Raw genomic sequence first — 25,423 nt, 5'->3', positions numbered from 1 at the left:
TTTCTTCAGATAGATTAGTGCATAGTTCTCATGCAGATAAACACTGCTATGCATTTACACTGTTGGAAAGCAGAGTGAATTGAGCCCAAGTTGTCACATTGGTGTAAATCATTTTGTCAGCCTGTTATAGCACCATGTAATGGATTTGCATTAAACATTAAATTGATTTCAGAATTGGTGACACAGTATTCACTACAGTTAAGTGCTATGGAACAGCTTCAATGTTACCTGCTATCTATCAAAGCAATTTTCATCCCACTGCTTTTTTATTGGAAAAAAAATAAAAGGAAAACATACGCGACACTAATTAGGCAAATGCACAGCCTTGGACGTGGAGAAGGCAGAGCGGGTTTACCGTCAGACAGTAAATACATGCATTGACTTCAGGACGAAATTGGCCTCGGAAGCCGATTTGAATGAAAGCCCTGCCTGTGGGCAGTGCAGCTTTCTGAGACGAGACTGTCCTGGGACAGATCTCGGGGTTGTGGGGTGGGGGGGGGGGTGAGGCGCCACTGAAGCTCTCCTTACACTATCATGCCAGTGGTGTTTTGAATTTGTTCTATGGAGGCCTGCTACTGGGAAAAAAAAAAAAAAAAAACCTGACAGAAAGATAGAAGGAAAGAAAGAAATATGGGAGAGAGACAGAGAGAGAGAGAGAGAGAGAGAGAGAGAGACCACCACCATTATGGACAAAAAGATATTTCCAGAGACATGATGCAAAGTACATTAAACGACATTCTTAGAAATCCCTCCCCTCCCACCCCCCCCCCAAAAAAAATCACAAGGGAAAAAATGTTTTTCTTAATCCAGATTTTGTAAATACTTGATGATGCTGTAACTACAGAATTCAAGGTGTAGGGGGATAAGGGTTTGAAAAGTAAAAGACAAGCTTTTTGAGGGATGGGTTTTGCATATTGCTGTGGGCTGAATGAACACCATGACTCTGGAAAGTCGGGGTTCCCTTACACTTGGGCTGTCAGAGAATGAAGGATGCAAGCTTGGGGAAGTGTACTTTCTTGTTGTCGTGGGCTTGCAGGGGTGGGGGCGGGGAGGAGCTGACACCAATAGAGGCCATGCCAGGATGTGAAGAAACAGAAAAGTTTGCCCGAACCTCAAAGCAAAGTGAAAGGCTCTGGGATGGATAGAGTGGCATTAGGGAGAGGGCCTCTGCCCGTGAATGATCAGAAAAGGAGCATTTTAGTGGCAGGGGATGGGCCAGGAAAAAAAAAAAAAAGCATATAGAAAAATGATCAGATTTAGTGTTTGTGCCTCTGACTTCAGTTCCCAAAGAAAAAAACGTGGAGAGTGATTTGAGGGACTTCTCTTTGCCAATATTGTTAATGCCATTTGATGGGAGAGAAAAAATTCAAATGTGTCTCAGAATCAAGGGCGGGGCCTTTCCACTGGGCCAGCCCTCAGCCTGTCAGTCTACACACCCCAGGTAGCAAAGTCTTCCTCAAACATCTTCGCTTGGCTTTCATCTAAAAGGTAAACACTCAGCTTGTTGGTGTTTCTTTTTTCCTGCTTGATCACAACTGAACTAGTTTCCTGCTGCTTTCTGGACAATGAAACATGAACAAAAATGTAACTTAGTGTATTTAATACTTAACCCCTGTTCGTTATCACCCTAGACTGCCTCCTTAATGTTTTAAAGCCTTTAAAACATTTTTTTTTCCTGCAAATCTGTTCAGAGTTCCCTAATTTTAGCTTCATCAAACTGAATACAACAAAATACCTTCAAAAATACAGCATACCTGTAACGTCCATTTACAATGGTTTTTCAGTAGACCTATACTTCTCAAGCATAGGAATATGCTATACCATTGAGAGAAAAAAAAAATAACTGTATTTAAATACTTACAAAAAAAAAAAAAGGAAACAGGAAAGTTTTAAACTTAAATCCAGTTCCCGAGGGGGGGAGGAGGGCGGGGGGCGGGAAAGAAAGAAAAGCAATTCTATGAACGCTGCCTTTATAATGGACAATCAGAAATTTCACTAGGCTAATTTGACAGAAATGTTTCCTCATTTAAACAACATTACAAAAGTCCTGCGTTATAAAATAGGGTAGAATAAATCAGTGTAATCAATAAAACTATACAACAATACAAATTACATATCTTCTGAGCGGGCAGTTTATCCTCTCTCTTTGCAGTCATGACTACAACATGCTCACTAGAAACAACTAAAACTGCCCAAACTATTGCTTAGTTTGTTTTGTTTTAAAAAAAGGGTGCAACTTTATTGTATATACAACCAATTTACTGGTAATACCTTGGCTTATAGCAAAGGTTCTGACAAAATGTTTGTCTAGGCTTTTTTTCCCTTCACTGTGAAGCACTGAAAGCTGCTATTTTTTTTCTTTTTTTTTTTTTCTTTTTTCTTTTTTTTAGTGCACATATGTCATAAGAAAGTAATGCCCAGCTAAGTGCTATCGGGGAAGGCGAATTATGCTGGCTGGCTATAGGAAGTGACACCATATACTGACAACCACACCACACAAGAGCGTCAAACGACTATTCAACCACTTATCAGACACATATGAAAATCCAAAATGTTTTATTTTATTTTTTTTTCCTTAAATAGAGATAACCAGTAAACAATTTTCAGAACTTGGAAGTTTAAAAACGTGCATATAAAAATGGGCATTATATCCTTTTTATTGAATGTGGATTGACTGCGGTCTGCTAAGAAAAATGGGGTGTGGGAGCTGAAGAAAAAGGAAGTTGTCTTTTTTTTTTTTTTAAGGCTTGCTTGTGAAAGGAACAGTTGTAAAAACAAAATTGCTTGAAGCAGGGTCAGCTTAGTGCTTCACAGTTTGACTGCTTCTCTAAGAGGAGCCCTTCCTGCGCACGTGCATTCAAAAATCACAAAAAAAGTACAAAGACAAACACCTAAAACACACTGCGTCAAGTGCAGCACCGACTTTGGTCAAATAAAAAAAATAAAAGAAAAATTAATAATCGCTAAGCTTTTCTACACGATATAAGCAGGTATTGCATATTTTCATATATCTGGGGGGAAAATAAAGGAAGACTCCAAATAAATTGTAAAATGCAGCAACATCCAAAATACTGATATTCTAAGCCATCTACAGATCTCAGAATAGCACTGCCACTGACCACAGAGGACAATAAAGACTACTCCTATCTGCGGAACAACTAACTTTCTATTTAGTTCTAGATGTTGAAACTGACGATGGCTGACATAAAAGTCACATTTACAAAAAGTGTCTCCAAATGCTTGACTAGGGAAAAACCCCTTTCAATAGAGGAGCATATGTGCAACAATTCCACAAATAATCGCTATCCAGGGCAAGGCACATTGATATGGAATTTTTGTTTTCGTGCAAATTAAGGAAAAAAAACAAAACAAAACAACATTGTTTCGGGGGAAAGATGAGGAGCAAAGTGTCTTCCCAAGAATTTCAGTTACTTGATTGTATAGGACAGTAGTAGAACCCTTCTGAAGGGCTGAAAAACATAGTTTAAAGGCAAGTGCCTAGAGTAGGGATTACAATATTGTGTCTTAATGCACTCTACTTTATCCTACATTAACTATATAAAAATTAGTTACTAACACTAGAACATGCAGAGACTTTCTCTGATCAGCAGGGCTTGCCAACCAGAACGTATATATATGTATAGTATAGGAAACCTTCTTGAAGTTGCATGGGAAGCAAAGGGGTGCTTCGCTGTCTGGTAGAAAAATCACTTGCACTTTTTTTTGTATGTTTTTTTGTTGTTTTCTTTGTGTGTGTGTTTGTGTGTGCGTGTGTGTGTGTGTTTACATAAGATACAGGACATTTGGGGGTGCAAACTTTTTTTTTTTCCCTAACAGGTACCCTTGATCTGAATGGGCACCAGCATTTGTGTCAGTATTGGTTTTATCATCATCATCATTATTATTATTATTTTCCCATAGCCCAGTTCAGGGGCGCAAAGGTCTTTAAAAGTTCTGGACAATCTCTGGTACAATGAAGTGTCTGATAACTGATAAATCCTATGTTGCTGGATACATGTAAAAATTTTCAGAATTGGCATAATCCATTATAGTGACTTCTAGCTTATAAAATTAACAGATACCATGATTTCATTTTAGTTATGTGCTTTGATAACAGAAAATAATTAATTAGCATTTAATGTAGTTAACATATTGTGGTAAAAGCACCATTAGATTTGTTTTTTGTTTTTTTTTTTTTAATTTTCCTTCAGTTTTTAAAGGGATACAAGTTTAACAATAAAAAACATAAAAAGCAAAAATAGCTCCCCTTTTTCTTGCAAGGCTGTTTTTTTACCCCAATAATTTAGAGTCCTGGGGTGGAAGGACTTGAAAAACAAAAATAGAATTTTCAACAATCTCTATCTTACAAAGATATTTAGCTATCCAATGAAATTGCACTTTACTCATTTCAAAATTCGATTGTTTTGATTGATTCCTGTCAGTTTCTGTCAAAACAGACCATCTTCCCCATTTCCACGTGAATTTGTGTGTCATTGTTGAAATTGTTGAAAAAATGTTTTTTTTTTTTTAAATGTAAGTGCAGCATTTCACAACTTTTAAAAAACTGAATAGTAGTAGTAGTTTGTCATTTCGGAATTGTTCTGCAACGTGAGTGGATTCACTGTCCTTGTGGGCCATGTTATATATTTAACTGCTGACTGCTGAACCAAAACCAAACTAAAAGAAAAAATAAAAAAGGAACATAACTGCATTTTCTTTCTCCAATATGTTACAGAAAAACATTGCCCTTTGACTGTCCCGTAAGTTATATATTGCAGATCTCAGCTACTACAAAAGATTTAGTTCTCCATGTGCCTCCCGATGACTCAAGGAGGCTCACACCTGTGTGGGTAAATTCATGAAATACTGTGAAACAGCCAGGCTCCGTAAGGAAAGTGTGTTACAACGGGAAGTCAGTGAGCAAGGGTAGACCTCCGCTAGCCACATCACCTAATGCTCACGCTACCACGGGAACACTCCACGTGTTACAAAGCCCAACCATTTCCAGCACCATATGAGAAAATTACAACAGTCCCTAAAGTATTTAAAAAAAAAATCCCAAAAGGTTATGGCCTTTGCTGTTTGACCATAATGCTCGCTGTTTCCATGTACAAGTTGATTTGATTCTCCCCTTCCACTGACAGTGAAGTTGTAACCGCGCTGGGTTGAGGATGCGTCCATGTTACAGAGTTGAGAAGGGGTCAGGTGGTCTGTCTGGTGGATGGTGGGACGCTGCGACTTTTATCCCAGGTACCAGGACTGGAAGACAAAAGGAAGAGAGTGATTAGGGGTACAATTTGGAAAGTAACGTATTTTAGAAGTTGCCCTTCCAACCAAGAAATTGGGATCTGTATCAGGAATGAAGGGGAGGAAAGGGGGAGGAATTTTCTGGGGAAGTAGAGGATTGACAAACAGTAGTAAATATTGAGTCACTGAAGCTGATCTTATTCCTCTGATGTTAAAACTCAATGTCGGGGAGCCTGGGTGGCTCAGTCAGTTAAGCGGCTGACTTCGGCTCAGGTCATGATCTCGCGGTCCGTGAGTTCGAGCCCCGCGTCGGGCTCTGTGCTGACAGCTCAGAGCCTGGAGCCTGTTTCAGATTCTGTGTCTCCCTCTCTCTCTGACCCTCGCCCGTTCATGCTCTGTCTCTGTCTCCAAAATAAATAAACGTTAAAAAAAAAAATTAAAAAAAAACAAAACTCAATGTCTTCATTGAGGTTTGCCAACATTCTGAATGTGTCTTAAAAATATTTGTGTGTCATATATATATATATATATATATATATATATATATGTATATATATGGCAGTCTACAGGAGGGCACGGAGCTCAATCACCTGGTCACTGAGTCTTCAGTGCCCAGCAGTGCCTGGAGTAGAAGGTTCTCAACAAAAAAGTGTTCAATGAATGGACAATGGGTGAGGGGAGAGGTTTCACGGGCTGATCAAGGTCTATTTTGATGATTTTCACATCTTTTTTTTTTTTAATATTCCCTCTTTTTAGTTATTTACGTTTTATTTTAATCACCTGGTACTCATCATGACAGGTGCACTCCTTAATCCCCGTCACCTATTTCTTCCATTCCTACCCACCTCCCCTCTGGTAACTATCAGTTTATTCTCTAGTTCAGAGTCTGTTTCTGGGTTTGTCTCTTTCCCCCCCACTTTGCTTGTTTGCTTTGTTTCTTAAATTCCACACACGAGTGAAATCATATAGTACTTGTCTCTCACTTATTTCACTTAGCATTATACTTTCTAGCTCCATCCATGTCATTGTAAATGGAAGATTTCATTCTTTTTTATGGCTGAATAGTATTTCAGTGTGTGTGTGTGTGTGTGTGTGTGTGTGTGTGTGTGTACACGCATATACACACATTCTTCATCCATTCATCAAGTGATGGACAGTTGGGCTGCTCCTATATTTTGGCTATTGTAAATAATGCTGCTATAAACATAGGGGCACATGTATCCCTTTGACGCAGAGTTTTTGTACATTTTGGGTAAATACCCAGTAGTGCGATAGCTGGATCCCAGGGTAGTTCTAGCACATCTCCTTTTCAATGAGATGTAGGCACTGAAGATGGTATTGTGACATTCTTTTAACAGGTACAGATGGTCAATAGTGACACAAAAATAAGTGGAGGTGAATTAGAAAAAGTGGCGTACCAAGAGTCCTGCGTATTTAGGCAAGTCACTGCACCTCTTTTATACCCCGTCTCCTTATATGTGCATGAGGTGGATTTTATGACACGAAATGCTTTCAGCTCACTATTTCTAAAATAATATTTTCAAAAATGACAGATAACAATCAAGTGATATCAAGACCGCACCCTATTAGCTGCCATGATGTCCAAATGACAAAAACGAGGCCACTGCATAGCCTGTGTTCATGCTTTTGCTCATTCAGCATTTATTTAGAGCCTTCCATATGCCTGCTGGGCCCTGTTACCAGTTACCTTTCCAAAAATCCTCAGGTGATGAGCTTTGGACAACAGTCTGGTGATACATCACTTTACATGCTGGAGTTTCTTTCTCTGTTGCCTACACAAAGTGACCAGTTATGGTCTAATATCAGAGTCAGTTTCTCAAGTGAAATAGAGAAGCACGTGGCTTTCGCCAACTTTTCTCTGGTGATACCCTGCCAAGTTCACCATATTCATCATCATTCACAGCAAAATCATCAACTTCCAGCAACAGTGAATGCCTGTGAAAATCACTGAGTTGGCACTCTCAGAAAGGGGGTACATTTGAGTTGATTCAGTCCAATGGAGGTTCATCGGTGCCCAGGAGATTCAATTAGGTGAATTAAGGACTCTGATACCAGGGATAAATGGCAAAGTGATAGCTACATGGAGGTGGGTATGAGATTTCCTGGTCACACAAGCTACCTTTGATTTCTAGAGGACTCGAAACACCTAAGCCTAAACCGTAAAACGACTCATCCTGGGTACTTTTCGATGTTCTTCTTTGACCACATGCTTTGAGGGAACACAATATAGCCTCTTGTGTCCCGAAAGGAAATCATCCTGGCAAATACACGGCCTAAATCCAACTGGACAAAAGGAAGAAGGGGGGGAAGAGAAGAGAGGGCAGGCGAGCCCCCAAACCGTATTTTTAGTAGGTCTCTCCTAGTAGCTGATGGACTCACGCTGCAGCTGCATTCTCTTGTCAACAAAACAGTCTCAAAGTTTGGGTGCGTCAAATCACGCTTACAGATTTTCTGTTCTCACACTTTCTAAGTCAGTTGTGAAATCCCAGCCTTCTTCATTCTGACACTGCATAGTAGCTCTTGAAGCAAACATCGGGGACCCAGGGAGTCAGCAGGGGGAGCAGTTTTCCATACCACGGTTTCTGGACACAACCTCAGAGTGCTACAAAAATCTGCAATGCCTCTGCACCTCTCTTAAAAAGCAAAGCAAAAAAAAAAAAAAAAAAAAAAAAAGTTTCTTCACACATCTTACTATTCAGTGTGTGCCTTGCCGACAAGGTTACCCCAGAGCAGCTCTGTAATCCTTCACTGAAATAGGCTTTATTGATTGCTCTGGTCTATTGTTCTCTTTTCAAGTCCCCCAAGTTCAAGTTCATCCTGGTGTTACATCATGTCTGGTTGCTAAGAGCAACCAGACAGACCCAGACGTGACTATCATTAGCAAGAAACCCTCCGTTCTCCTCCCACCAACCTTCCAGTGGCTCTGACGTAGCAGGCCCACTGCAAACACATTGAAGTATTTATTCTGCCTAATTTATGACCTACACAGCAAGCAAGACCCCCACTCCAAAAACCAACACTGTTGTATATTTAATTAATCTGTCTTTCTCTGGCACTTGGGAAAGTTAGACAAAGGACTAATTATTGTGTTTCACTCTCCATACTTTTCTTTGGTGGGGGTGTGTGTGTGTGTGAATATTTGCATGGGAAAGAAAACTACAAGGCCTAGCATTGGCCCCCCCCCCACTTTTTCTTTTTGCCCTATTGACATTTCATGAAATACTTTAGCTGCTTAAGGGAATTAGAAAAAAAAAATGTGATGTGAATGTTACTCCTTCTGAGTTGGTATTCAGTAACACAAATCAACTCATGACATGTTTAAATTTAAATGCTAACCACACACTCTCAGAGTTACTTTAAAGGTTAGTTTTTAATCAATAGAAGTTGCTGACTCCGGGTTTTTGAGCTGCGCACTGCAGCTCTTGGGCTTTTGTCTAACGTTAGAGCTTTCAAACTTTTTTTTTTTTTTCCTTGAGATGATTTTAGCAATGATTTTCAGACACAGAAGGCTATTGTGCTCTGACCAGCAACATGTCAATAGAGAAGCGAGTTGCCCTGTGGTGTGGTGTCAATATGACTCCTGAAGACATGGGTTGGGGGTCTTTAATAACCCGTGAAAAAAACTTAATTAACCCTTTCAGGCCCAAACCAAAACCTATTCTTAAACTTTTTCACTCCTGTAATTTGACCATTAGTACTTATTTCAACATCACACTAATCTTCATGACAATGAACCCAGCTACTTGACCAAGGCTTTCCCCAAATGGGAAGTCAATCCTTTAGGGGAGCCATACAGGGAATTTGTTTTTTGTTATTTTTTTGGTTTTTGAAGTTCTTTTTCGGCGGGGGGGGGGGGGGGGGGGGGCGGAAATTAGGTCTTTTTGATTAAATCATTCCTTTGTAGAGATAGCAGATAAACAGTTATAATCATAATCAAAAAACGTATCCATTTCACTGAATTATTTTCTCATGATCTGTTTGTAACTGAGACATTCCTAATTCCTTTATGAGGAATGTTATAACTGCACATGTATAAGCCGCCTGATTTTTAGAAACTTCCATGAACTACTACTAACATCAAATGGACAAGACAGTGTGTGGAAAAGTCTGCTTTTCTCTTGTGATATTTTGTTAGCAAATCTATTATGCAAGCAGTGCCAGTTTCAAAATATCACTTGAAGAATGACTCTGCGCATTTTCTTCTTGGGTCGTACAAGCAAAATATAAAAAACAGTCTGAGGTTGTTAAATTGTTGGGGTTGGGTAGCAAAAAATCACCAGGAAAATGGTGCCACACTAAACAAAGTTCATTGATGGAGAGTCAAAAAATGGTCTTCAGATATGCACTGATGCAAGCTTATATTTTATATGGTTTCTGCCTTCATACTTTATATGCCCTTAATCTAACCTACTGTATCCAGATGGACTACAAAGGAATCTCTCTGTCCCTTATCTGCAGCAAGTTCCAATATTACAATACAATATAGGATGATGTTATCTTGATACATTTACATTAAGGAAGTAAACACAGAGCTTTGATCTATTTTTTCCTCAGGGACTTTCAGCTCTAGTTGTTTTGGAGGTCCGTAAATCCACAACTCCCACAGAGGCGCTAGTTAAGTAAAATTACCCTGCTACACTCACAATTTCTACAGTTTGGGATGTGCTGGGGGGTGGGGGGGCGAAATGGCGGGGGAGGGTAATTGTCCTCTCTCAGTGTTCAAGGTGAAACATCAAAAGAAACCTGCAGTCCAGGACCGGAGCTCAGCTTTCCTTTTCTCCAGTCAAATGAAGAAGTAATCTCATCAGGTTGGAAAGTGCTGACTAAGGATTTAATAAAGTGCCTGCAGATGTGGCGTCTCTAAGGTATTCAACTCATGTAATGCAAAACAGCTCCACGCTGAATGTGCTTATAAAATTTCATTTAACCATTGCAGCGCGAAAAAAAAATTTTTTTTTTTCAGCGTTCTCTAAGGAGTTTTATCACACTTCCCGCCCCTTAATTTACAGCTCCATGAAAGTTGGAATCCCATTCTGCTGGGATTCTGGAATACTCACAGTAGTCAGGTTTTATGAGCCATAAACAATATCTATCTGGCTGCATCCTAAACAGGAAGGCTGAAATAGCAGTTGGCACCCTCTGGCAGTGCCAGGCTCTCTCCTTCCTTATGCCCCACGGGGAGCAATTAGGAAACTCTTCCAAACTTTGGTCATGAGGTGGCCCGAGACGTGGTTGAAGAAGACTCAACTCCTTAGTGAACGACAAACATTCTAATGTGAATAACAACTTTTTTTAAAGGCCTTTTATAGACTCTTCTCACTAAGAGGGCAGGATGTATATCTTAACAACAAAAGGAAATACAAGTCTCTTTGAGATAGCTAATATTTTACTTTAACCAAAAAAAAAAAAAAACCAACAAAAAAAGGGAGGGTGCAGGGGGTGTGGATGGGGAGGGTGGAACAGACTGTGACGCAGCAGAATCTGTTTTTCAAATTAAAAAGTTAAACAAAAGGCCTCAAGGGCAAAGTTGAACGCTGCGGAAGGAGGCTGTTAATGTGGAATCCAGAACTGGGTGTGACCCTCGTTTTCTTCTCCACACAAGGTGGGTTATTTAAGGACATTCACACACATAAAAAGGAGATATGCGGATACAGGGGGGCCTCTGTCCCCGCCCCGCGGGCAGGCCCGCCTGTTCATCAGCCCCAAAGAGGACGCTACCAACCAGGACCACATGAGTTGTGGTCACCATTTTGACTCTTCTCTTGAGGAAGTGCTGTATCTCTGCGGGGTCACACTCATCCAGTTAGTCATTTTTGGCTTCCTGCTCTTGTTTGGAGGAGCAAAAAGCCCAAGTTAAGCCCAAGTTTAGCCCGAGTTGCCCTCGGCAAATCAGCCAAAAGCCCGGTAGCTCCCCCGCCCCCTTTCAAGACAACAGAAATGGACCACCTTCTGAGTTTCTCACATCAGTAGACACCATTTTGGAGCACTTCTTCCCTCAATCCACAAGCACTAGGGGCCTAATGTGTGCTCGGTGCTATGTACACTAGGCTCTGGGGGGAGACTCCTTGAGACGTTGTGCAGAAAGAAGGCACTGAATTGCAGCCTTCTATAGCTTTCATTGCTGTTCTCACAGTAGGATCTTTATCAACTTAATATCAACGGATGAGGCTGAGCATCCAATGTCCCAGGGACCCAGGATTGAGTCCTACTTTTTCCCTTAACTAGCTGTGGGATTTGAAGTAAGCTGGTCTCTGTCCTGGGGCCCCCAGAGGGTTGCCGTGAGGGCCATTCTGCATTACAGGAGAGGAAGTCAGATTTTCACACTGGTTTCTTCTGAAAAAGGTGCCATGCTGTACACAGGTGTCAGTTATTGGTATCGCCAGCCATGGGCTTTGATCCCTGCCGTCATTTTTCTTGTCTGATTTTGTTAATTAAAGAAAACCTGTTTTCAATAACGCTAAACCAAGACTTGTTTATTGTACAGGAAACTGTTAAAACATTAATGGGCCGTGATTGGCCCCACTTACCTTTGTGGCCTTATCTTTTCGCTGCTTGTACTCAACACTTGTGCTGTGTTAAACTTCTTCCAGATCCCCCAAAGCCAAATGCTTTCTCCCTGCTGGGCCTTGGCACGGGCTGTCCCCCTCTCCTTGGCTTGGCTAACACTTGCTAGCTCTTGCGTTCTCAGATTAGCATCCCTTCTTCCAAGGGGTCTTTCTCGAGGCCTTTCGTCCCGGGGTTTACCTCTGTCATAGTCACTGAGCTTTAATTACCTGTTTTCTCCCCAAGAAAATGGATACATTCTTGAGTGCAGCATCCCCACTGTCTTGCCCAGTGGCTGGCACAGAGTAGGCACTTACTAAATACTGTCAAGGAAAGAAGGAAGGAAGGAAGGAAGGAAGGAAGGAAGGAAGGAAGGAAGGAAGGAAGGAAGGGGCGAGCTATCTTAGAGGTTCTGGAAGCCTGGTATCAGTTTCCCCAACAGGGCATTTAGATGGATGACTTCTAGCATGGCTGTGCCATATCCGTGCTCACATCACATGGCCATGCCTCCCCAAATGACAGGCGCTCTCCTGAGAGAGAGGAACAGGTCTCCACACGCCGCCCCAGGCATTTCTGACTAAAGAGCTGCTGCAGTGGGACCAACTGTGGCCAACTGCGTCAGTAGCATGTGCAATAGTTTTGTAACATGGACTGCTGCCTACTTACTACAAGCACAGAGGAGTTGTCCAAACCACCGCTCCCTGGAGAGTGACCGTGCTGCTCCCGGCCAAGACCTCTGTTTGGTTCAAACCTCAAGACGGGAAAACACTAATCTTTTTACCCAATGAGCCATCCGGCACCTCCAAACCTTGAGAGTACGTACACAATCCAGTTATTCCGACCGTTGTTCCAAAGTCTAAATCTTTCGCTGTATTCCAACTTGCCCTAGTGTTTGCCTCACCATCAAGTAATGTTTTTTGTTTTTGTTTTTGCCCCCCCCCCCCCCTTTACATTTTCATCTGAGGAATCTTTTACCTCACGAAACCAAAGACTTCTGAATTAACAACGGCACTCGGGCCCACTCACATTTGCTCTGGGGACTTCCTGGAGGGCTGGTCCGCATTGTGGTAGAGCTGGGGCCCTGGAGGCCGAGTTAGCAGAACCTCATCATTTAACTAGTACGCACCATTATGTACTAGTTAAATCATCTTAGGCGAGTTAGCATTCCCCAATCTTGGTTTTAGACTCCATGAAATGGAGATAACAACTTTATCAGTTTTTATGGGGATTAGATGAGCTAATGCCTGGACAGAGGCAAGCACAGAAAACCAGAACGCCAGGGTAACTGGATTCTCTAACTGTAGCATGTGGACAGGCCCGAAGGCCCACGTGAGATGCAAGGAGGACTGGTTCCCTTGGAAAGTCATGGCCCGACAAGGCGTTTTTCTCTCATTTAATGATATAATTTCTTAGTTAAAAGTAGCAGCTGCATCAGTTCCATTTCCCCAGTTGCAAGAGAAAGTTCTTGAGAAAATAAAAATCTGTCTTTAATTGCGGTATTAAAATCAGAACAGCGAAACCAACCACACAAAAGGAATTGGCTCAAGTTTATGAAAGGCATTTGGGCCCTTGCCTTGCAAGGCTCAACTGCACGCCTTGGAAGTTGGGGGTGAGCGGGGGAGAGGGGAGGCGGGGAGGGAGGGAGTAGTCAGGCAACCAAGTGGGACAGAAACAATCCTATTTTGGTTTTTGTTAGCGAACGGCATACTACATAGATCAGAGACTTCTTATAAAATACAAACCCCCACTGTACACAAAGCACAGGAAAATGTGAGGAAAAAAGGGAAAAACTAAAAGCAGCTTAGGGTGTGTTAACGCTGCTATTCTGTCAGCTTAAAGAGTATTTTATGCTTGATCAACAGCTCTTTTTTATTGTGCTTTTCTTTCATTCATTCAAGACATCAAAGCCGGGCACCACCAGTGTACCTGCCTTCTGGAGCCGCTTGTGAGGGGGTTCTAATGAAGCACGACTCTGGGAGCCGGAGACCCCCGTGGACACGGCAGTTCAAAGGGAATATTTCAACAATGATTACATTTTGTAAATCTTTTTATGAAAGAGACAGCTTATTTCCTGCTTTTTCATGAAAAATAGATTCTATCCATTAAAGTGAGCCCGCGCCACGGAAGCTGCTTGAGATCTGAGGTGCAGCGTGGAGATTAAGGGGACAACGACCCGATGAAATCGTCCAGAGTTCCTATCTGTTTGGCTGGGTTAGCACCGCCGGATTTTCTGGGTGGAGCCCAGACAGTGCCCGGATGGATGGCTCTGCCTCGGAAACGCAGTGACAAGGGCGCTTCGCGATTTATTTTCAGGAGGGCCTGGTGTTTACAGTTTGTTCTTTTCTCTTTTTTCTTTCCTTCCTTCCTTCCTTCCTTCCTTCCTTCCTTCCTTCCTTCCTTCCTTTTTCTCTTTCCTTCCTTCCTTCCTTCCTTCCTCTCTCTTTCTTTCTTTCTCCTTCCTTCCTTCCTTCCTTCCTTCATTCCTTCCTTCCTCTCTCTTTCTTTCTCTTTCCTTCCTTCCTTCCTTCCTCTCTCTTTCTTTCTTTCTCTTTTCTTCCTTCCTTCCTCTTTCTTTCTCTTTCTTTCTTTCTTTTTCTCTTTCCTTCCTTCCTTCCTTCCTTCCTTTCTTTCTCTTTCCTTCCTTCCTTCCTTTCTTCCTTCCTTCCTTCCATTCTTTCATTCTTTCTTTCTTTTTTTGAGTGTACGAAGTCCAACCCAAATATCAGAAAGCATTAAGGCAAGCCCTTTTACCGCACAGAGGAAAGATGAAAGATTTTAGTTACAGATTCATTAAACGTTGTGTTTTAATGCCCTGAAATGGGACAAACCCTTTTGCATGTGGGAAGTTTGCCATTAAAAAACTGGCTCTGGTTTGAAGATACAATACAGGCTTTATTATTGGCTAATGTCTGCCCCAAAGGCAAAAATAGAGAAGGCAAGCTACCCTTTCGTGATTTTTGATTTTCAGTTTTAAGATCATCTTTCCTCTAGTCTTTTTTTTTTTTCCTTTTCTTTTCTTCTTTTTTTTTTTTTGTTGTTTTTTTTGTTTTTTGTTTTTTGGTGGCAGAGAGAGTTGAGTACAGTAGGGAAGGCAGAGAGAATATGATTTCCTAGGGAGCTATGAAATGAAAAAAATGTATGTTTTCTACACATCAGATTCCAACTTTAATTAAATGCCTGTTGTCTAACAAGCACAGACAGTCACACTTGGGGCTGGCCCAATGGTGGCCGGGGGAGGTAACCTTTCTTGTTTAAAAAGAGAGGCGTGGGAGTGGAGGTCAGAGCTCAGCAGAGCGTGGCCACATTGTAATAATCATTCCACCCAGTGCTTCTCTGCTCCTGCTCTTCCCCCAGAGCGGAAAAGACCTTCCCAAACACCGCTCAGGTTCACAGCGCATCTATCATGTAGATTTGGTGTTGGGATTGTGCAGGTAGAGAAAGTCTGGAAAGGGGAAAAATAACATTAAAGCGAAAAGTAGTCCAGTTATTACAAAAATTCTCGCAGAGCTATCCTGCAATAGATGACAGAGGATCTGGTTCTTTGCCAGGATCGAATTCCCAAACTAACCTTTTCAGCCAAGAAGCCCCTTTTAGGCACTGGATGGCATCTGCCACCTTTGCACCTTTCCACCCCAGCTGGCACCAACTGCGAAGGCCCAGAGCACAGGTCTTTGCTTCCCACCCCTTTTAAGCGCCCTCCATTCACTGTCCAGGCTCCTTCCTCCTGTCCTTTCCAGCCCCATTTCCGGCCCCCTTCCCACCCCTCCAGCCAGTCTCTTTTTCTCCCTCTCCACCTGGGTTTGAGCCCCCCACAGGAATGAGGGCAGACCCCTCCTCTCCCAAAGTCCACACAAACCAACAGTCCTTCCTACTCCATTCACTGGATTAAGAAAGGCCTTGAAGAAGAGCTCAGTCAGCTGCAACCACGACCACCCCGCCTGGCAGCTGGAGTGGAGGGCTTCTGGAGCGAGCCAAAGAAACGAGGCTCAGAAGCAGATTTGGGACAGAAGGTGGAGGAGGCTGAGGCATCTTAGTTCTCTGATTCACGAGGAAAGAGGGGCTGGGGAGATACACCTCCTCACTCACAGGACTGTGAATCGGGAGCCCCCCCAACTCCGGTCACTGGTTGCCCTGGGACTTTGGCACACAAGGAGGCCGCTCTGATCATACTCACAAAAATCCCATTCCTAAACTTTCTTTACCTTCCAGGAACGCCTGCGTTTCGATTTCACTGGTTCCAGGACTTATCTTTTCCTCATTCACAGTGTGGATGGGATGCTGGGGTAAAACTGCTCATGTCCCTCATTGAGGCTGGAGTGAGCTTGGCCATGGAAAATGCCAGAGACTTAACTTCTAGCCTCTGTGACTTAGGGGGTCCAACTTAACTTATCTGCAAAACGGGCCTGGGTATACCAGTTATCTCAGCATTTGGGGCAGGAAATAACAAACATAAAAAGACAAAACTTTGAAATACTGGCCTAAATGACTTTGAAATGCCGGTCCCAAGCGCAAGCAGCATCATCACGGGAGGCGTTGCTGGGATCTGGATGGCATGCGGTGGGGTCAAGGCTTCCTCTGGGCCAACTATCCTCGATAGAAATGGAATGGTTTCCCTGAGCCCAGTCAAAGGTCCATGTGGTATCCCCGAAAGCACACACCAGGGATCAGTGAACAATGCTTTCCTCCTCCTTCTGAAAATGTGGTGGGATTTAGGGTTTTATGGCAACACAACTTGTCTTTGTTAAGACGTGACTTGCAAAACAAGCCCACATGGGGGAGTTGGCAGTTTCAAATGACAGTACTTTTTTTTTTTTTTAATGCTGAAACAGCAAATGCTTTTTATGTTCAGATTTATTTCCTTCTAAATTTGTAGATTAAATTTACAACTGAGCAATATTCATTACTACAAACAATTCGATTCTTCCTGAATATTTCTCAGGGAGGTGAGTGGGAAGCCTCTTGGTGGGGCTGGGGTGGGAGGTGGGGGAGTGTTGAACAAAGTCCCACAACGTTAACACTCTGTGTGAAGGGTCTTTTCAATGGCTTGGACATAGACATGATATATATGACTGGCAGTGCTACCTGGCTTCCCTGTCAGGAGTCTATGCTTCTTAGAGAGAGGTAATATTACACTAACATAGAAAAATTGGATTCATTTTTATCTTTTTAGTCATGACTTTAGAGAGGGTGGAGATCTCCCAAGCAAAGATTACTGAAGACAGATTTAAGCATGTGTTTATACAATCAAGCCATGGAAACAAAATCACCTACTTTGTGTTCAGATAAATTCTACCTGGTAGGGCTCGTCCAGTAACTGACACTCAGGAACAAACCCACAACTTATGCACACAGTGCTAATCAAGAACAGCTGTACATTCCACTATCATTTTATTATATTTTAATGAAACCAATTACACATTGGACTGTTCTATGTTCATTGGCTTTTTAACTTTTTTTTTTTTTTAACATTTATTTATTATTGAGAGACAGAGAGACACAGAGCGTGAGCAGGGAGGAGCAGAGAGAGGGGGGGAAACACAGAATCCGAAGCAGACTCCAGGCTCTGAGCTGTCAGCACAGAGCCCAACGCGGGGCTTGAACTCACAAACTGTCAGCCGAAGTCGGTCACCCAACCAACTGAGCCACCTAGGCGCTCCTGTGTTCATTGGCTCTCTAAATATCCTTTTTTTTCTTGCTAAATCACTATACAGATAGGAGATCCTATTGTTCATTTTGCATGAATGGTGGTAGTTTCAAGTGATACCTACTAACTTTTGCTGGATTCTGCAATCACAAAAATCTTGCAGCTAATACCACTTTAGCTATCTTAAAGGCACTGAGTTAAAAAAATAGAAGATTTTTCTTTCTTTTAGAGAAGTGAATTGTCTGAGCTAAAATATGGCTTCCCGTTGTACTCCATCAGCCTCTCGGTGTTGTTCTTCAGGAACATGTTTATGAGTTCAAGTTTAGGTTTGAACTAAATAAAACACTCCTCAGGAGTTTATAAGTGAGCCTCATTTACATGTGCTCCCTCTGAGCTCTGCCAGCCTCAGTGCACCAGTTTCCAAGGCTTGGTGAAGGAATGTTTTACAGTTGGAATCTGTACTGCTTTCTCAGGCATTTCAGACTCTGAGACTGGGCAGCACAGCGTTAGTGAGTATTAAAAGTTTCCTCGGATCTGTTATAAAGTCAAAGAAAGAGAGAAAGAAAGACAACAAGACAGGGGCTGGGAGAACTAACTGTATCCTCTTAATTTCCTCTATAAGGCTTTCAAGTTAACGTTCCAGTTAAAAACTAAGTAACAGATTCTAGATGTATGTTCTAGAATTCCATAGCCATGGCTTCGAATTTCTTGGCGATCATTTTCAGCATTCTCAATGCATGTGTATTCCCTTCAAATATAAAAACTAGGGTTTGCTTAAACTGTTTTTCTGCCTTGAAAATGAAGATAAAGAGTGTTAGGAAGATGAATGTGCCAGCCCAGAAGGGGCTTTTCAGGTCAAAAAGATCTCGGGGATTTTTCAGGCAATAAAGGTACACTAGAGAGGAAGAAATAGCTCTGTTGGGTTTGGAACCAGGAGGAGTTGAAGTGGGGATTCTAAATGCTATCATATGGAACCGACCTGGAGAGAGCTGATTTCGTGACTCAGTGGAGTCAAGGTTAAGTCCGGGAGTTCAGAGAAAGCAGCCATGGTCTTCACGGGCAGAAATGAAAAGAGAACCGGAGAAACAGCACCATGCACTCTGCCACTCAACTTCCCTCTGAATTTATCTAGCAAGAAAGTAGGTATAGGAGTAATACACCAATGATGCAGGGCCTCAGGGTTACTTCACAGCATCTCTTTACACTGGAATGCTCCTTTCTTGACAGGTGAGCACATCCAGTGTCACTGCAGGTCCTGGTGTCCCCAGCTTCAGCAGCTGCCTCCCTGCAGAGTGGTACGTGAGGAGTCCAATAGTTCAAGGGTAAGCGCTGCTGGGGGGAGGTGGTGGTTAGAGAAGAATCTACCTGGCTGAGGGTGCATGGCCTAAGAGTCCACGATGAGTCTGTGTCTCAGTTTGTGCCTTGTGAAAAAAGAATTAAGACCACCTTCCTGGCATGTGGTTGTGAGAATAAAATGAAATAATATATGAAAGTGCTGTGTGTCTTAACTAGACTATGCAGAACCGATGCTTTTTTTTTTTTTTTTTTTTATGGTATTCTTTTCTGACATGGGGAAGACAGAAACCTCATCTTTATATGCCAGGCCACTGCTCCGCTTGGCCTAGTACAATGATGGGTAGTCGTTTTTCTTGAATAAATACGGTAATAGCATGAGTATGCTAGCCATATACTCTTTTCCCTCAATCTCCTGAACTTAGACTAGGTTGAATGCTGAGAAACATTAAGGATTTTCTAAAACCACATTAAATGTGAGTAAGCTTCTAAATAAAACTCTTTGCTATGAAAATAAGAAGTTTCTTCTTTTGGATAAGCACATGAATAAAAGTGGAATCATGTAGATGATAGTCTGAAGAAATGGATGGTAAAAGTAGTGTCCTTTCGGGCGGCGGTTTACTTATGGTGACTGAGTGGAACCTGGGCTTACAACCTTGAGAGTTTTTTCAAACGTTGGCCAGGAAAGACTGGCCAATTTGCAGAAAGATGATAATTTGCATCTGAGACAGTCTCCACTAATCTCATCGGTCAGTCAACCACAGATTACTGAGAATCATGCTCTTTCTTTTGCCTAGTTTTTTGTTTCTTTTTCCTTTTTTATAAGTATCTAATTTTGACTCACTCTACACTGCCCTTTGCAATCTGCTGTTCAAGGTCTCTATAGGAAACAAATTAAGCACAATTGCTAATGTCACTGGTGTGTGTGTTTTTTTTTTTTTTTTTTTTTTTTTAAGTTACTCTGGCAACATGGTGGATGGGAGGAATTTTAAACTCAAGATGGTGTGCAGATTTTCCTGAGGATTTAATTTACCAATGTGGACCTTAATTGTTTTGAAGATAAAATAATTTGATAGTTGACTTGATAGTTCAAAAAGCTGTACATTCATTAGTGTGTCTGTAGTGAATGCAAAGGTAATGTTTTTGAATGGATGCTGAATCCATGTTCTGATGTATATCCAATGCTTTGAATGGACGCTGGTAAAGGAGTAGCCTTATTCTTCTACAGTTTTCTTTAAGAAACAGAGAGCAAGCCACAGTTCTTGGTCTACAAAGGTCATTGTGATGCAAGGCCCAGGGGAAGAGCCAGGCGGAACAGCCTTCCTGGAAGATGGTGGGGGTTGGGAAAGGGGAAGAGTGATGTATTTAGGAGGGTGGGGTGAAGAGAACCTGGTACATCTTTAGACTTCAACAGGAAAAAATATTTGGGAAGAGGCCAACTGTGAGATACAGCATGGCCCTCGCTGGATGGTAATGATGTAACAAACAGCAACATTCAGAGCTATCCAGATACCAGAGAGAACAACTGGCAGATATTAAAATCATTATAAGATGTGAAATTATACCTCTCACTGCTTCATTATCTCTATATTTCATAATATTTGTCTAGAAAGGCACACAAAGCCTATCAGGTTAAATTAATCCTAATGATCAATTTTACTTTTATTCTAATTAAACAATTTCAATTTAATTAATGCGAGCACAGAAATTAGTCAAAATTACAAATGTAAATGTTGAACTTTAAATCAAAGGTCCTCCCTACTCTGCCTCCCGCGGAAGCACTTTAAAGTGTTTGCCTGTGAAGGTAGATGGGAATTTTAACCTTTGTCTATACTGTGAAGGACAAAAGTTAGAAAAATGTGCAAGCAAAAGCAATCCAGGAGCACAGACAGAAATGCAGGTTTAATGCCCACCCACCCTCACCCACGTACGCACAATACACACACACACACGGCGGTCTATGAAGACACATTCCGTGAGGTAGACTTGTGAACCGCGTGCTTTTTTGTTCCTGAGGATTCCAACGCACTTGGGTCAGTTTAACAGATATTGGGCTTTTATAAAACACCTTTGTAACAGAGGAACCGTGTACCCATTTCCTAAGGCACATGTTAAACTACCAGTCCCTTTCCTCCCTGGTGTCAGATACCCTGCATCTCAGTTCCACTTTGCCTCTGATTGGCCATGTGCCCTTGGAAGTATTTCCACCTCCCTGGGCTTTGGGTCTCTTATTTGGAGGTGCCGTTTGATCACAATGATACACACTTTATTCCAAAATTCACTTAAAGTTGTATCTGGAAAATGAGGGCATCTAGAGTAGATCATCTTTAAGGAAATTACCAGCTTCCATATGCTATATTTCTATGACTTCGAAAGATACTGGCATCTTAAAACGGATTTGAAAATGGTATGGGGTATAGGTGTCTGAGTCATTCTCTCAAGATATTCAAATAACTTTTCTTCTTGCTTAATAAAAACCCAAAGTGGATGGAGCCCAGACTTCTAAAAATGTGAGGTTTCAAGGAAATGATGTGACAAATGAATTTTTTTTTCCTAAAAAGAAAAAAAAAAAAGGCAGACAGGGTAGCAGCACATGCAAAAATGTGAAATAGAAAAGTTACACATGATAAAAAGAAATGCATTTCATGTTTTGTATTTAAAACTTTCTGTTCTGGTGAATCATACTTAATAACGGGTCTGCAATGAATGTCACAGATTCTCGGTCTTAGAAGAGTGTTATATGCAGCATAAGATTCTATGTTGTCACTCTTATATCCATAAAATAGCCACCACTTCTTTTCCCACAGGGAAGCCTTCATACATGATCTTCCATCCTGACTTGTTCACAACTACATATGCGAATTATTTGATAGCAATCAATCCACTATCACTGTTCAGGGACATTATAGGAGAACAGCAGAGTAATTTAACAATATAGTTGATTAGTGTAATAATTATCATTAAATGTAGTAATGATAGTGGGATTCCCCTTACCTTGGTTAATGACCATGGACAATTCATTTCTTGACTGCCAGTGGTAGAAATGGTTTTTGAAATATTAACTTCTGCCCCATGGGAATGACACTTAGCCCACCACATTTAATTTTTGACCTTCACTGAACAGCATGATCCTAATCCCTTGATTTTATAATCTTAACTAGGAAACATTAAAATATGGATTGACTCCAGTTGGCAGGAATCTTTATGTTCTTTTCACTAAAAAAGCTATAAATCCAATGGTTGACCTTTTATTTCCAGGTCACAAATGACACCCACTCACTTTTGTCCATTCACCTAGGATTTATGTTAGGGTCTACAGGTATAAGCCATGAAAGTTGAACTTTAATGAAATGTCTTTCAAAGATGTGCACTTAGCCAAAAATTTTCCCACAAAAAATCAGCAGATAGCCTTTAAAAAATAGCTATTATATCTTCAGGTTTATGGTTGGCCTCAACTACCTCTATTTTTCACTTGTAGTAAGTTTCCTCTCGTACTATTATTTTTGTGAGGGTAAAAATTAGGCGTGTGTTTGGGATGATAATAGTACTTTAGTTCCCAATTTGGATTTCTAAACTGAAAGATTTCTGAAATGTTCTCTTTTGCCATCACGGTAATTCATCTATCTCCAGCTGAAAAATGTTCCCTGTCCTTTTTCAACAAAATCAATTGTATTGATGGGAGGCGTTCTGTGTTGTCAATCACGGAAATGTGAGTTGATGGGACCCCAAAGCAGCGAGATAAGGGAAGGAATACCAAACCTGCTCAGGTCCACACCATCTGAATGAGATCAATGCTTTCCCATAATACTCTTCCTGTCATGTAGCACCCTAACTGTCACAATTAATAATGTAGAAGGGGCTGATTAATTTAAGTAAAGTGCTCTCTGCTGTGTAAACACATAAAGATCTATGAGGCAAAAAAGAAAAAAGAAAGAAAGAAAAGGAAAAAAAAGAAAAAAAAGCAAAAAAAAGCAAAGGGGGGCAGGAAAGAACAAAACGTCATTTTTATTTTTCATGTGGATGTGTTCTCACTTTCCATTCTTCTCTTGTAACAATTACTGTAACAGCCACTCTGACAGAGTCAATAAATTGATCTAGGTCTTATGCAGCAGCAAAGCAGACTGATCTGATACACCATTATCTGCAGGGGAGAGTGGAGGTAGGGGGTTGGGGTGTGCTTGGGTGGCAGAGGGCAAGGGGGAGAAGTCAGCAAAGGCAAGTCAGCGTTGTTCTGGATAGGTAATTAGTGCTCTTTGTGGAGTTTCTGGAAGACATAAATGCATACACGGTGTGCCTGTGTGCATGTGCGTGTGCATGTGTGTGTGCATGCATGTGTGTGTTGAGAAGGGACAGAAAAAGAAGCCTCCAACTTGGCTAAAGGATGCAGCCTAAGTAATACCGTATGCACGACTTATTTAGGTCCCTGCGGTATTTCAGTCACTCACGCGGATCTGCAATTCAATGAGGATCACCACCCCATTAGAACTAATCATGTCAGCTGTGTATCTGACAAAATAAACATTCAGAAACTGTGCTCCTAGGTTCATAACTTGTCTTTGCACTGGGATTTTTTTTTCTTCTCTCCCTCATCCAGCATAAAGTTTAATAGTTTTTTAATACGAAATTATAACATACAAAGAAACTCTCCGTATGCATTCCTCCGCGTATTTTGCCTCCCAACCAGAAACTGCAGCTGTTAGCTGAGCTTTAACTTGCTCCTTGGGAGTATGCTAAGTATGTTTTTAATAAATAAATATCATTCCACTAGCTAATGAGAGAATTAATGGCACAACTTATGGAAAACGGACGTAGAAGGATGGGGCAGGGGGAGAAGAAACTCAGCTTAGGGGGAAAATGACCAGATTACCTCTGGGAGTTTTGCCATATTAACATTTCTGGGTTTCTACTGGCAATCACAGGTCCCGGGTCCTAAAGATGAATGAGATGCATCCTGCCTGACCTCTGGAGCTGAGAGAGGTTCAGTTCTAAGGGGTGAATATGCAGCAACAGCACATATCAGCTTTCTGTGTGCCAGGGGGGTACTGGGGGGTCTTACAATCTAACCATATTGAATCTTCATAAAACTCTAAGTGGAATGCAGGAAGCAATTTATAATTTTATAAATGTGACATGTAAGATTCAGAAAGGCTCAAAACTACCCCCAAATCACTATACTAGTCTCAGACTGCTATAACAAAATATAAACTGGGTGGCTTTATTTTCTCATGCTTCTGGAGGCTGAGAAGTCCAGCATCAAGGTTCCAGCTGATCTGTACCTGATTTGTACCTGACGGTCCTCTTTCTGGCTTGCAGATGGCTGCCTTCTCACTGAGCTCTTGGGTGGCAGAAAGAGAGCAAACTCTCTTCTTACACTGGCATTAATCGCATCGTGACACCCAACTCTCATCTAAACCTACCTCCCAAAGTCCCCACCTTCAAAAACCATTGCAGTGGGGCCCAGGGTTTCAACCTATGAACTTTGGCAGGGAAGGGGTAGGGGTGGGAGGAAAGGGGGAACGACACAATTCAACTCACAGCAGTCACGTACTGAGATAAATCAGTATCAAGTCTGTCTGACTCCAAAGCTGATGTCTTCTCTACTGTATGATACTGCCCAGGAGAGGAGGGTACCTCCTGATCATGGGTCTTCAAACTACTATGATCTGTAAAATCCTGTACCTAATGAGTGTTAAAGCAATCTAGGTTAACGTTTCTTCACATGCAGAGATCCCACTGTGTCCTTCACCTGCTTCCTACCCTCCACAGAATGAAGTCCAGTTGCCTTCCCATTGTTTGAAGTTATGTATTTATTCATGACCAGATCCTAACTTCCCAGCCTCATTATTCAACATTCTCTGCCACTTACATGGACAGGTATGCCAAACAGAGTAAAGCTCTCCAAACACACACTACTACTCTTTTGCATGTGCCTGGAATGGAATGTTGTACCTACCGGGTATGTCTGTCTCCTTCAAAACCATGTGTCACCTCCTTTAGAATAGCTTCTACGACTCCCCTGCTTCTCTCCAGAGTTAATTACCTACTCTGTGTACTCCTTACGGATCATACATACTTCAACTTTTTCATTTATCATACTTTACTATAGTTTGTTTACTTTTCTCCCTAGACGTCTGTGAGAAGGTGTGGAAGGGACTGGACACACACGCGCACACACACACACACACACACACACACACGCATCTCAATGGCCCTCTTCAAGCCTAGTGTGGTACCAAGAATATAGTAGGTGCTCAGTAAATTCTGAGTTTTTTTCCCCCTGTCCCCAAGATTAATCACATGCTCATGAGTGGGGGAGATAAGCTAGGCATCCAAGTATTTTGACTCCTAGTCTACCAAGATGCACAGGTCCCTACTACAGTCAGTTCCCTTACTAGAATTTTCTATCATACGGTCCTTCCATCTCCCCAGTACCACTCCTTCCCCACCCCCCACCCCCGCCCCATAATGGCCAGGGATCCATGGAAGGGGGATTGTAAATGAGAGAGGCAGGAGCTGTGTGCCATGAGAGCTGGCCTTAAATTTCCCCCAACTACTCAAGGCAACAGGACAGATACATTCACTTGGCCTATCCTGCCTTGGAAGGGAGCACTGAGCACGTTCTACTTCATTAAGGCAGCACTGTCGGGGGCTGAGGTTGCTCTTCAAGTTCATGCC

The 25,423-nt window shown here is 41.9% G+C and overlaps 1 protein-coding gene across 4 annotated transcripts in view; it reads right to left on the bottom strand.

Moving 5' to 3' along the window:
• Positions 1-1,651: 1,651 nt before the first annotated feature.
• The window catches only part of NFIA (nuclear factor I A), a 371,559-nt gene continuing 347,787 nt past the window's right edge, over positions 1,652-25,423 (bottom strand). For 3 of the 4 annotated variants that reach the window (XM_042997409.1, XM_042997412.1, XM_042997413.1), the window contains one exon: positions 1,652-5,259. In XM_042997409.1, coding sequence (XP_042853343.1) covers positions 5,242-5,259 — 18 coding nt within the window. In that variant the 3' untranslated portion in view covers positions 1,652-5,241. Of the gene's footprint in view, positions 5,260-17,471; positions 18,584-25,423 lie in introns of those variants that run through there. The other variant, XM_042997408.1, reaches the window with a different exon arrangement.

This window comes from Panthera tigris, chromosome C1 (assembly GCF_018350195.1).
Source record: "Panthera tigris isolate Pti1 chromosome C1, P.tigris_Pti1_mat1.1, whole genome shotgun sequence".
Taxonomy (NCBI): Eukaryota; Metazoa; Chordata; class Mammalia; order Carnivora; family Felidae; genus Panthera; species Panthera tigris.
The sequence above is the reverse complement of the archived record's forward strand: the minus strand, read 5'-3'. Positions and strand labels throughout refer to the sequence as shown.